Consider the following 10,371-nt stretch of genomic DNA (forward strand, 5'->3'; position numbering starts at 1 on the left):
AGAGAGGAAGGGAGAGGGATAGAGAGTTAGAAACATTGATGAGAGAGAAACATCGATCAGCTGCCTCCTGCACACCTCCTACTGGGGATGTGCCCGCAACCAAGGTACGTGCCCTTGACCGGAATCAAACCTGGGACCTTTCAGTCCGCAGGCTGACGCTCTATCCATTGAGCCAAACCAGTTTCGGCCTTCACGAGACATTTTAATGTAAGTTGCATAACAGTTCCTAACAACCCTTACATTCTACCTACACCCTTCTCCCTGATTCACCAACTCTCCCCAACTCATGCCCCAGCTTCTCCCAACTCTTTTTTCCGCAACTCAGGGTCAAAGAAGTTCTTAGGGTTTAAAGCATCTTAGAGAAGGCCAAATGCAGTCCTTTTTTTTCTCAAGGGAGCATGCAGACTCAGAGAAGTTAATCCACTTGCCCTAGGTCACACAGCAATCTGGCACACACAGTGGCTGTTGAACTGGGTTGTTGGCAAAGCTGGGACTTGAATCAATTAATCCTTCTCCTCTACACTCAAATTCCTGGGGATGAAAACAAGGCCAGAGACCACTAAGGGTTCAACCACTTAATTCACAGGTATTACACTGAGCATGATTTAGCAGGGACCCCAAAGGGAAAGGTCAGAGAGGGCTGAACCCTAACATTGATTCTGCCATTTACAAGCTGTCTGACCTTAGGCAAGCCACTCACAAGCTCTGAGATTCCATTTTTCAGTTCCTTAAAATGGGAATAATCCCATGTACTTTGCTGGGCTACTGTGCGGATTAAAAGGGAAATACAAGGAGTGGCTAATACAATGTCTGGAACACAGTAGGTGCTTGATTCATGGTGATGGCCTTAACTAGTCATTGGATGAGGAGTCTAGCCTGAAAGTAGACATCCTGACATAAATGCCACCCTGGGTCTCAGCTCCCATTTGCTGGCACTGTGTTCTGAACCAACCTGTACACCCAAGCACACAGAGGCTACACCAGCCGTGGGCAAACTACGGCCCGCGGGCCGGATCCGGCCAGTTCAGCTGTTCTATCCGGCCCGCGGAGCCGAAAGAGCGGAGGGTTCTCTTGCTCTCCCCTCCGCTCCTTCACCAGCAGCAGTGTTAACATGGCAACATCGGGAAACACGGCCTCAGCTCCTTCTTCTGAGTGGGCGGATTTATATCCGCCCATTCAGTAGAAGGAACAACCTCTCAATCTTCCAGAGGCTCCTTGTAATGCCCGCGGACGCGTCCCCCGACATCACCCTGGGAATGCGTAGACACGTTATCGTGGTGATGTAGGGAGACACGCCCCTGGAGAGCACAGTATCAGAGCATTAGCTAAAAAGGAGACCAACAACACTGTTCCCACTGAAGTTGATGTTTTAAAGACCAAAAACCTTTCAACCCAGTCTACATTGCCATCTACATCTACGTCCCGGGCTAAATTTGGAAGTTGCACTAAAGAAAATGTTTAATTTACTGTTTACACATTTTGTTCTTTTCTATTTGTTTTAGTTTTAAATTATTTTATTATATTTAAGTTTAATTTGAAAGGCTTTTGTACCTTTCCTTTGTTAGGCAATTTTATTTTGCCTTTGCCATCTTCAATATAAGGTATGTTATTGTGCTATGATTCCTCCATTTTTTGAAGTTTCAAATTATATAATAATTAGTGTTTACATTCTTCTTGTTAAAATGTTTGAAATGAATAAAACTATTGAAATAAAAAAAAAAAAGACCGTACCCTTTTATGTAATGATGTTTACTTTGAATTTATATTAGTTCACACAAACACGCCATCCATGCTTTTGTTCCGGCCCTCCGGTCCAGTTTAAGAACCCATTGTGGCCCTCGAGTCAAAAAGTTTGCCCACCCCTGGGCTACACACTCCAGACTGGTCATCTTCTGATTCATTTTTCACACTAATAACAAGAGGATCTCTCCAAAATGTGAAAACCCACTCTGCAAACACAAACCTCCCTCCCACACTCCTTCCCTATGCCTACCCATTTCTTTTTCTCCCCTCTCTAACCCTAAATCCAGGTCCTACTGACCTACATGCTATCTCCTGACCATGCCAAGTTCCCTCCTTTCTGTATTTCCCTTCCCAAAACTTCATCCTTCAATCATCCTTCAGCTCCCAGAGCAGGCACCATCTATCCCAGGACGTCTTCCCCAGCACCCAAAACTGTGCCCCTGATACAGAGCACTGATTCTAATTAGAGCATCTAAAACAGCACCTTACAATTATTCACTGCCGTGTCTGTCTGACCCAGTAAACGTGCCTCCTGGAAGGGTAGAAGAGGGTCTTTTATCACACATGTCTGACTCATAGAGAATATTCAGTAAAGATTAGCTGAATTAAATATTAATTTTCAAAAGGAAAAAGAAAAAAGTTAATAACTGTTATGTGGCAGTCACTGTGCTATGTAGCACCTTTCTCAAATGAATGATTTTAACTGAATCATATGGAAGCATTTTTGTTAAAATATGCCAATCTAACCTCCGTTGCCTCATTGTAGGCACAGTGTCAGAACATCCCATATAACCTGGCTGGCCACAGAAAGGCACTGCTCAGATGTGCTGCAGAGCACAGTTAACTCTTGGCCCAGCTGCTGCCCTCTGGAGCCACTACCTTCTTCACACAGAGGCCACACTCCTGCAGGATGCTCCCAGCCAACAACAGAGCACGCCATTCTGGGGAGACACCAGCCACCTCCAACAGTGAAGAAAGATCAGAACTGCCTGTTGGTCAGGTAGCTTTCTTAGAAATGGGTTATAGTCAGGATATCTTTCTGCCCTGTCCCCTTCCTTCCCACTCTGCTGCCACAGATGTCAGACCTGCATCATTGCCTGAAGGCTCACCCCAACTTCTTCTGCTCATCCCCCAATAAATCTCTCACACTTATAATCCCATCTTGGTGTCTGCTTCTAGGAAGACCCAAAGTCTTATGTAACCATTGCAATGAGCTTTGAAACAAGTGGGTACCGGAAATGCAACATCAACTAAAGTTCAAAATCCTGGGTACAACTGAATTAGTAAATAGCACATCTGCCTGTCAGCAGCCCTAGAAAGCTTTTCTACAGACCCAACTGGGTCCAATGATATCTGCATGGTTCCAGGTCCTGCTAGACAGGGAGGAACTGACTGGAGTCTCTCATCTCCTCAGCTGTATAAATAATGTCTTGCTGCAGCCACTGGCCAAACAGGCTCCCCCAACCTCACAGAAGCCCTGGAAAGGTGGTACCAGCCCAACTGATACACAAGGAAAGGCTTCAAGGGGCAAGTTCAGTCCCCAAGGTCACAGAACTGGGAATTCAAACTAGATCTCCTCCAGGCAGATCTCAATGATCATGATGGGGGCCTAGGCTTCTCTTCTGCCATAATATTTCCTATCTTCCAACCTTCTGGCCTCTTCCCAATTCCTTGCTCACATACCCACCCCTTCCCAGCACTCACCTCTGGCAAAAGCCAGGGGTCATTCTGAAACAAGAGCTGGCAGAGTTCACTGTAGCTGAGATGATCGACGCCATGAGTTTTTAGCACACTCAGGTTATGCTCGGTTGTCAAGGTGTGACTGTTTCTACAGTTCTTCCTGCAAAGGAACAGAGTTAGTGTCACAATTGAATTGTGTCTCCACAAAATTCTTAGGTTGAAGCCCTAATTGCCAGTACCTTAAAAGTGATTGTATTTGGAGACAGTCTTCAAAAAAGGGTGATTAAGTTAAAATGGGGTCACTGGAGGGGGACCAATCAAATCTGACTGGTATCCTTACAAGAAAGGATTAGGACACAGCTTCATACAAAGGGAAGACGATGTGAGGATATAGGGAGAAGATGGCCATCTACAAGCCAAGGAGAAAAGCCTCAGAAGAAACCAACCATTGATCTCTAACTTATAGCCTCCATAATTTTAAGAAAATAAACTTCTGGTTTAAGCTCCCCAATCTGTGTTAACTTGTGGCCCAAGCAAACTAATACAATTATCAATCTTTAAGATAATTACCAATTATCAATTTTTAAGATAACTTTACAAGAATAGTTCCTTACATTGTTTAGAAGCACTGGAGAAAAAACAGCATTTCTATGCAACGATAAAACATAAAGCTTATTTACAAAGGAAGAGACGGTAACTTGTGAATTGTAGAATCCAGAACAGTGCCTCTCAGCAGGTATCTAATGAGAATGTCAAGGCCATTCCCCAAAGAAGAGTCATAGCATACCAGTCACTGGACATTTAAACAATGGCTGAATAAATAAGTTATAAGGGCTTACACACCCTTGAGGCCCAGCCCTTTCTCCTCCCCCGCTCCATTTTTGGATCAACAGCCCTTGTTAAACACTCATTGTGAGCTAGGCACTGGCACCATGCCCCAATGATCCAAAGACTTCAACTGACTGCCCTGATCAACATGACTGAAAAAAATCAGGCAAATACCATTTGCTTGACTCAGACTCTGCCGTACCTCATACATCATGCTTATTATAAGCATCTCAAAAGAAAACCAAACCCTTGATAGACTCCTCCAAACCTGCACCTCCCACAGGCTCTGCCATCTCAGTAAAAGACCATTTCCCTCTCCTTTGGAGTCATCCTGATTCCACTCCTCTCATTTAGTGGAGGAGAAAGACATAGAGATGACTTTAAAATGGAGTGGAAAGTGCAAGGTCAGCTGTGTTCAGAATATATCAGTGTGGAGAGGAGGGGCACCTGACCTTGATGGAAATGGGGGAGCAAACTAGAGGGAGCCTGAGCCAAATTCTTAGGGTTGAGGAGGATCCAGGCAAGGAGAGAAGGAAAGAACATTCTAGGCAGAGGGGCTAATAATCTGTGATGCCAGAGCCAAATCTATCTAATCATTATAATGATGATGGCTGCTAAAACTTTTTGAGCATTTACAATAAACCAGGGATCGCCCAAACGATAATTAATTTCTTTAATTCGTTTAGTCCTCAAAAATTCTATGAAGTAGATGATATTATTTTTTAAATTTATCTTTTCTCTTGAAAGTATTACAGATGTCCCATATTTTCCCCATTGACCCCCTCCACCCCGTTCCCACACATCCCCAGGCAAGATAGGTGGTATTATTATCCCCATTTTGCAGATGATGGAACTGAGGCTCAGATATAAAGTAACTTGCCCAAGTCCACTCAGTTAGCAAGGAGCTGAGGCATGGTTGGAACAAGGTAGGCTTGTCTTCAGGGCTGTGCACTTGACCACAATGCTTACTAACCCCCTAAGCACAGGAAGGAAGTCAGGGACCAGTGATCCTTCCCAGCTGTTACCAATGAAAAGCAGCAGTGAGAATCTATTTCTGAAACAGCTGACCTGAGGTTCAGGAAGACCAGTAGAGATGCAGGAAAATACTTAGAGAATACAACCAGCCACATACATTCTCCCTATGTGACCCAGAAACAGAGAAGGAAAGTGTTGGAAGCCACCCATTGTCTTCACTAGCAGAGAGGTGTGGACAAGGAACCTCGAAGGCTGGTCAACCTTGAAGCTCTGAAAGGTCAGAGCCACCCACCATTGGGTGGCTCACTGTTTAGTGAGACAATGGTAGCTAAAGCAATTTCCACCTTTTAGTCTTATGTAAATTCATGCTGATTGGCTATTATTGGAATTGCCTGCCTAACGGCTATGGGTGTATCCCATAGTCTTAATAAAAGGGATAGCAAGGCCAGAGCGGGGTGGAGTCCTTCCTCTTGAGTTGAGCTCCAGCCTGGCCCCCAATTCCCAAATTTATACTTTATTGTCTAGTCTCTTTCATTTGTGTGCGGCCTCCTCCAGAGCCCGAACCCTGATCCTGAACACTGAACCACGCGGGACGTGGGGGGGACACTCGAAACTGGCAGCCCAACGTGGGGCACTCGCAGAAGGGGCAAGAAACTTTTGTGTGAACTTCAAGGAAAAGGGAAAGGTGAAGAATAAAGATGTGGAATCTAATGAACAAAATAATCTAACAAAACAGAAACAGAAGCACATACACATAAAACAAACAGACAGCTGTAAGAGGGGTTTTGGAGGGCTGGGTGAAAAAGGTGAAGGAATTACGCAAAAATAACAATAATAATAACCATGGCCCGTGTGGCTCAGTTGGTTGAGCATTGTCCCATGCACCAAAAGGTCCCTGGTTTGGTTCCAGTTTGATTCCAGTTCAGGGTACATGCCCAGGTTTTCAGTTTGATCACTGGTCAGGGTGTGTACATGTGGCAACCAATCGATGGTTCTCTCACATCGATGTTTCTTCTCTCTCCAAAATCAATGAAAACATATTTAATAATAATAACAATAATAACACACATAGACACAGACAACAGTATGGTGATTGCCAGAGGGAAAGGGGGGTGGGGGAAGGTAGAAGAGGGCAAAGGGGTAATAAATGGGAACAGACAGAGAATTTACTTTGGGCAGTGAGCACATGATGTAGTATGCAGCTGTACACTTGAAACCTGCATGGTTTTATTAACCGATGTCACACAGTAAATTCAACTTAAAAAAAAAAAGAAAACTCAGAATCATCCCAGTGGTTGGCAAACTCATTAGTCAACAGAGCCAAATATCAACAGTACAACGATTGAAATTTATTTTGAGAGCCAAACTTTTTAAACTTAAATTTCTTCTAACACCACTTCAAAATAGACTCGCCCAGGCCGTGGTATTTTGTGGAAGAGCCACACTCAAGGGGCCAAAGAGCTGCATGTGGCTTGTGAGCCGCAGTTTGCCGACCACTGATCTAGGCCAGTAAATACCAGATGTCCAAATTTCCAAGACAAGTAAAATTTGACCCCACATTTTGGGAAGTAGCCTAAGAATAGAGCTGCCATCTTCATCTTACCAAATACAGACGTCAGCATTAACAAGATTCACTAATTATCCCCATAATTCAACCCATCATCCACCATTTATTGTGTCTGCCTTCCTCTTCAGCTGCTGCTCCTCATTGTCCCCTGAGATGCCTCTTCTCCACAAGTCCCTGAGGGACCAATTTCCTCATGGTTCCACCCTCAGACTCCCACCCTGGATCTGACCCACTCCTGGAGCCATGGCTTATACCACCCAACAACTCCCAAAATAGCCAATCAGGGCCCTGGCCATCCTCTCAAGCTCCAGACCCCTGGGCAGGTTTCAAACCAAAATTCTTGCCTGCTCTCTCAGCCAACAATAAGAAATGAAAGTAAGAGTCATCTCTCCATCAACAAATTGACAGAAAACTGTCATCACCTTTCTCATACTGTCACTACACTCTCACCAATTCCCCAGGTTTTTCACACATACACCCCTTCTTCTTAAGGCCTTACAATATTCTAATCCAGATATTTCTGGGCAGCTGCTTCCCAGAAACTACATTCCCAGCCCCATCTAATGGGACCATGAGACATCTTGTGGTCCAGAGGATGTAGGTGGAAGATTGTCTACCACTTCCAGAACTGGTCCAAAAAACCTCTCTCCACCCCTCTACTGTGCATCTTCTCCATCTACTTCCTGGAACCTGATACCCAGAATGGCCTTAAGAGCTGAGGAGGGCACAGTCTAGATCAGCCAGCCTGGGTTCCCGAATGGCTGTGTAGATCAAGGGCCCTACCCCGCACTGGCTATTGAGCCTGATATGAGCCAGAAGTAATGTCTACTGTGTTAAACCAAAAAAAGAAAAAGAAAAGAAAGGGAGGAAGGGAGGGAGAGAGGGAGGGAGGGAGGATGGAAGGAAGGAAAGAAGGAAGGAAGGAAGGAAGGAAGGAAGGAAGGAAGGAAGGAAGGAACTAATTATTTGAGATAAATGAATTTCCAATCAGGTCCCCATCGCATTCTCCTATAAATCAGCATCCACACAAAGATACATCTTCCTAAAAGGCAGACCTGATGACTGCTCTCTCCTGCCATTTCACAGGCTCCTATCGCCTTCAGGGTAAGGTCCAAACTCTTAGCCCAAGCCTAGTGCATCCACCTCACAGAGCACCTGCTGCATGCAGCGTGGGAAACCACCAGCCAGCGCCACGACAGGGCCCCGCGCCCACCCGCCCGCCTCGGCCTTCGGTTTCCGTTCTTCTGGGGCAGGGGGATAGGATAGGTGCTATGAGAAAAGAAACAGGACAGTGTGATGGAGAGGAAGAAGGCGGCTCAAAAAGGAAAGTGATCTTTGCGTTAAGGCCAGGATTCAGGGGACAAACCAGGAAAAGCGTTCGCGTTCCACGCAGGGCAAAGGCCACCAGATGGGCAAAGGCTAGGAGTGTTCCAGAAACCAAAGGGCACCCTGGCGGGGCGGGGCTGAGGGCGGCGGACCTGTTCCCCAGGGACCTTCTGGACGGTGATGAGGAGCTTGCATTTTATCCCAAATGCCACAGAATCATCTACCGGCTTATTAGCCGGTGGGAACAGGCACTGAGGGGTTCATTTCGCTGGGTCTGAGGAAGTCGCCGGCTTGTGGCCCTCAATGCTCGGAGGCAGGGTGTCGTGGGGAGCAAGCCGCCGCCTGTTTTCTTCAGAAGAGCCCGCCCCGCCCCCCGCGCCCACTCCCCCCACTCCCACGCCGGTGCGGCCACACCCAGGTTGTCTCAGCCTCTAAATCACTCTCTGCTGTCAGAAGCCTTGAGGACACGGCTCCAACCGAGTCCCTCCCACACACAGTGCCAGGTATTCAGTAGGTGCTCAATAAATGCTCACTGAGGAGAATTAGGGGGAACGGCCACCAAATCACCCCCCCAAATTTTAGAAAGGGCTCAAAGCGGGCGAACGGAGGGGACGCGGCCCTCGCCCCGCCCCACCCCCACCCCGGCCCTCACCCCGCCCGCCGCCCGCGCCCCCCCCCCAACCCCGGCCGCGGCGCCTTACCCGCTTTTGAGGAACTTGCAGGCGCCCAGGACCATAAACTTGCATAAGTGCAGCTGCCCGCAGAGCCCGGCGCAGGTGGGCTTGAGGCCCTGGTGGCCGCGACACAGGCGCAGCGCGGAGACGGCCAGCACCACCCGCTTGGGGACGGCGGCCGCGCCGCCCGCGTCCGCCCGTGTCACCACCACGAAGCGGCGGGACTCCCGCAGCAGCCGCTCCAACGCGTCCGCGCCGACGCCGTCCCGCAAGCGGCGCCGCAGCTCCCCCAGCTCCAAGGCGCCCCCGGCCGCGCACAGCACCTGGGTCACCTCGGCGAGCGCGGCAGCATGGGCCATGGCCACGGCGGCGGGGGCGCAGTGCCCGTCGGGCCGCCGGCTGGCGGGGCGGGTCCCGCGGGGAGGAGACGCCAGCGGGAAGCGAAAGCGAAAGCTGCCCCGGCTTGGGGGAAAGCAGAACCGCTGCGGCCTCGCCACGCCCCCGGGCCCGCCGCTGAGCGGGGCTCGGCGCCTTCCCTCGGCGCCCCCAGCGGAGGCGGCCGGCCAGCCGGACCAGGAGATCATCCTCGCCGTCGGGGCCGGTGCTCTGGTGGCGCCCGGACAGCTCGCGGCCCCTCAGGGCAGCTCTCGGGGCGCGGGTAATGAAAGCGCCTTTCGGGGCCCTTCACCTCGAGGACGGAGGGCGACGCCGCACGCGCGCTCTCCTCCCGGGGCCGTGCGTGTGAGAGAGGTTCCACTGAGCAGAGATTTTGTTCCCGGCGCGTCCGTCAGGTGGGATGCGGCGCCCCCTGGGAGGCTGCGTGAGGCTGCGACGCCCCCTGGGAAGCTGCGACGACCCCTGGGAGGCTGCGTGAGGCTGGGGCGCCCCCTGCGAGGCTGCGTGAGGCTGCGACGGCCCCTGGGAGGCTGCGTGAGGCTGGGGCGCCCCCTGCGAGGCTGCGACGGCCCCTGGGAGGCTGCGTGAGGCTGGGGCGCCCCCTGCGAGGCTGCGACGGCCCCTGAGAAGCCGGCGGAACCGCGCGAGCCGCCCAGACGGCTTCCGTCGACGGCCCGCGAACCTGCCCACAACCCCACGCACAACTATCACGAGAGGGGCGAGAGCAGCTTTAGTGTTGCTTTCTCCACCGTTTTGGCAGCGAAATCCTAATTTTAAACGTAAAAGGATATATTATTTTAAAAAGCCATTACGTGGCTCCGCATCCTTTCTGAATAAAGAGTGAACAGTAGTGAGAGACCTTTCAGAGCACAGTGACACGTTGCGGATGGAAATGTGACTTGTTAGAGCCTTTGGGGAAAGTCAGGGAATAGCTACTTACATTTTCCATGTGTATGACCTTTGACCCGGCAAGCCTTCCTCAGAATATTCTAGAACTAAAAGGAACAGTACCCAAGTTATGTACCGAAATGTTTAGGGCGGTGGGGGGAGTGGGTACGAGGGTGGATCGTTTGCTTGCAAAACCTTGTGTTAAATCTCCGTCTGCTGACTGAGAACGACAGCCATGACGTGTTTAGTGAGAAAAAGACGCTGTGCGGAATCAGTGGCGAAGAGAGAACCATT

General features: G+C 49.5%; 1 protein-coding gene across 1 annotated transcript in view; it reads right to left on the reverse strand.

Moving 5' to 3' along the window:
- The window catches only part of PARP12 (poly(ADP-ribose) polymerase family member 12), a 51,716-nt gene extending 42,531 nt beyond the window's left edge, over nucleotides 1–9,185 (reverse strand). Inside the window, exons 1-2 of the mRNA XM_080665506.1 lie at nucleotides 8,821–9,185; nucleotides 3,448–3,583 (exon numbers count right to left, since the gene is read on the reverse strand). Of these exons, the coding sequence (XP_080521632.1) occupies nucleotides 3,448–3,583; nucleotides 8,821–9,152 (468 nt within the window). The 5' untranslated portion in view covers nucleotides 9,153–9,185. The remainder of the gene's footprint in view (nucleotides 1–3,447; nucleotides 3,584–8,820) is intronic.
- Nucleotides 9,186–10,371: the final 1,186 nt, after the last annotated feature.

The sequence above is a fragment of the Plecotus auritus genome (assembly GCF_963455305.1).
Source record: "Plecotus auritus genome assembly, chromosome: 4".
Taxonomy (NCBI): Eukaryota; Metazoa; Chordata; class Mammalia; order Chiroptera; family Vespertilionidae; genus Plecotus; species Plecotus auritus.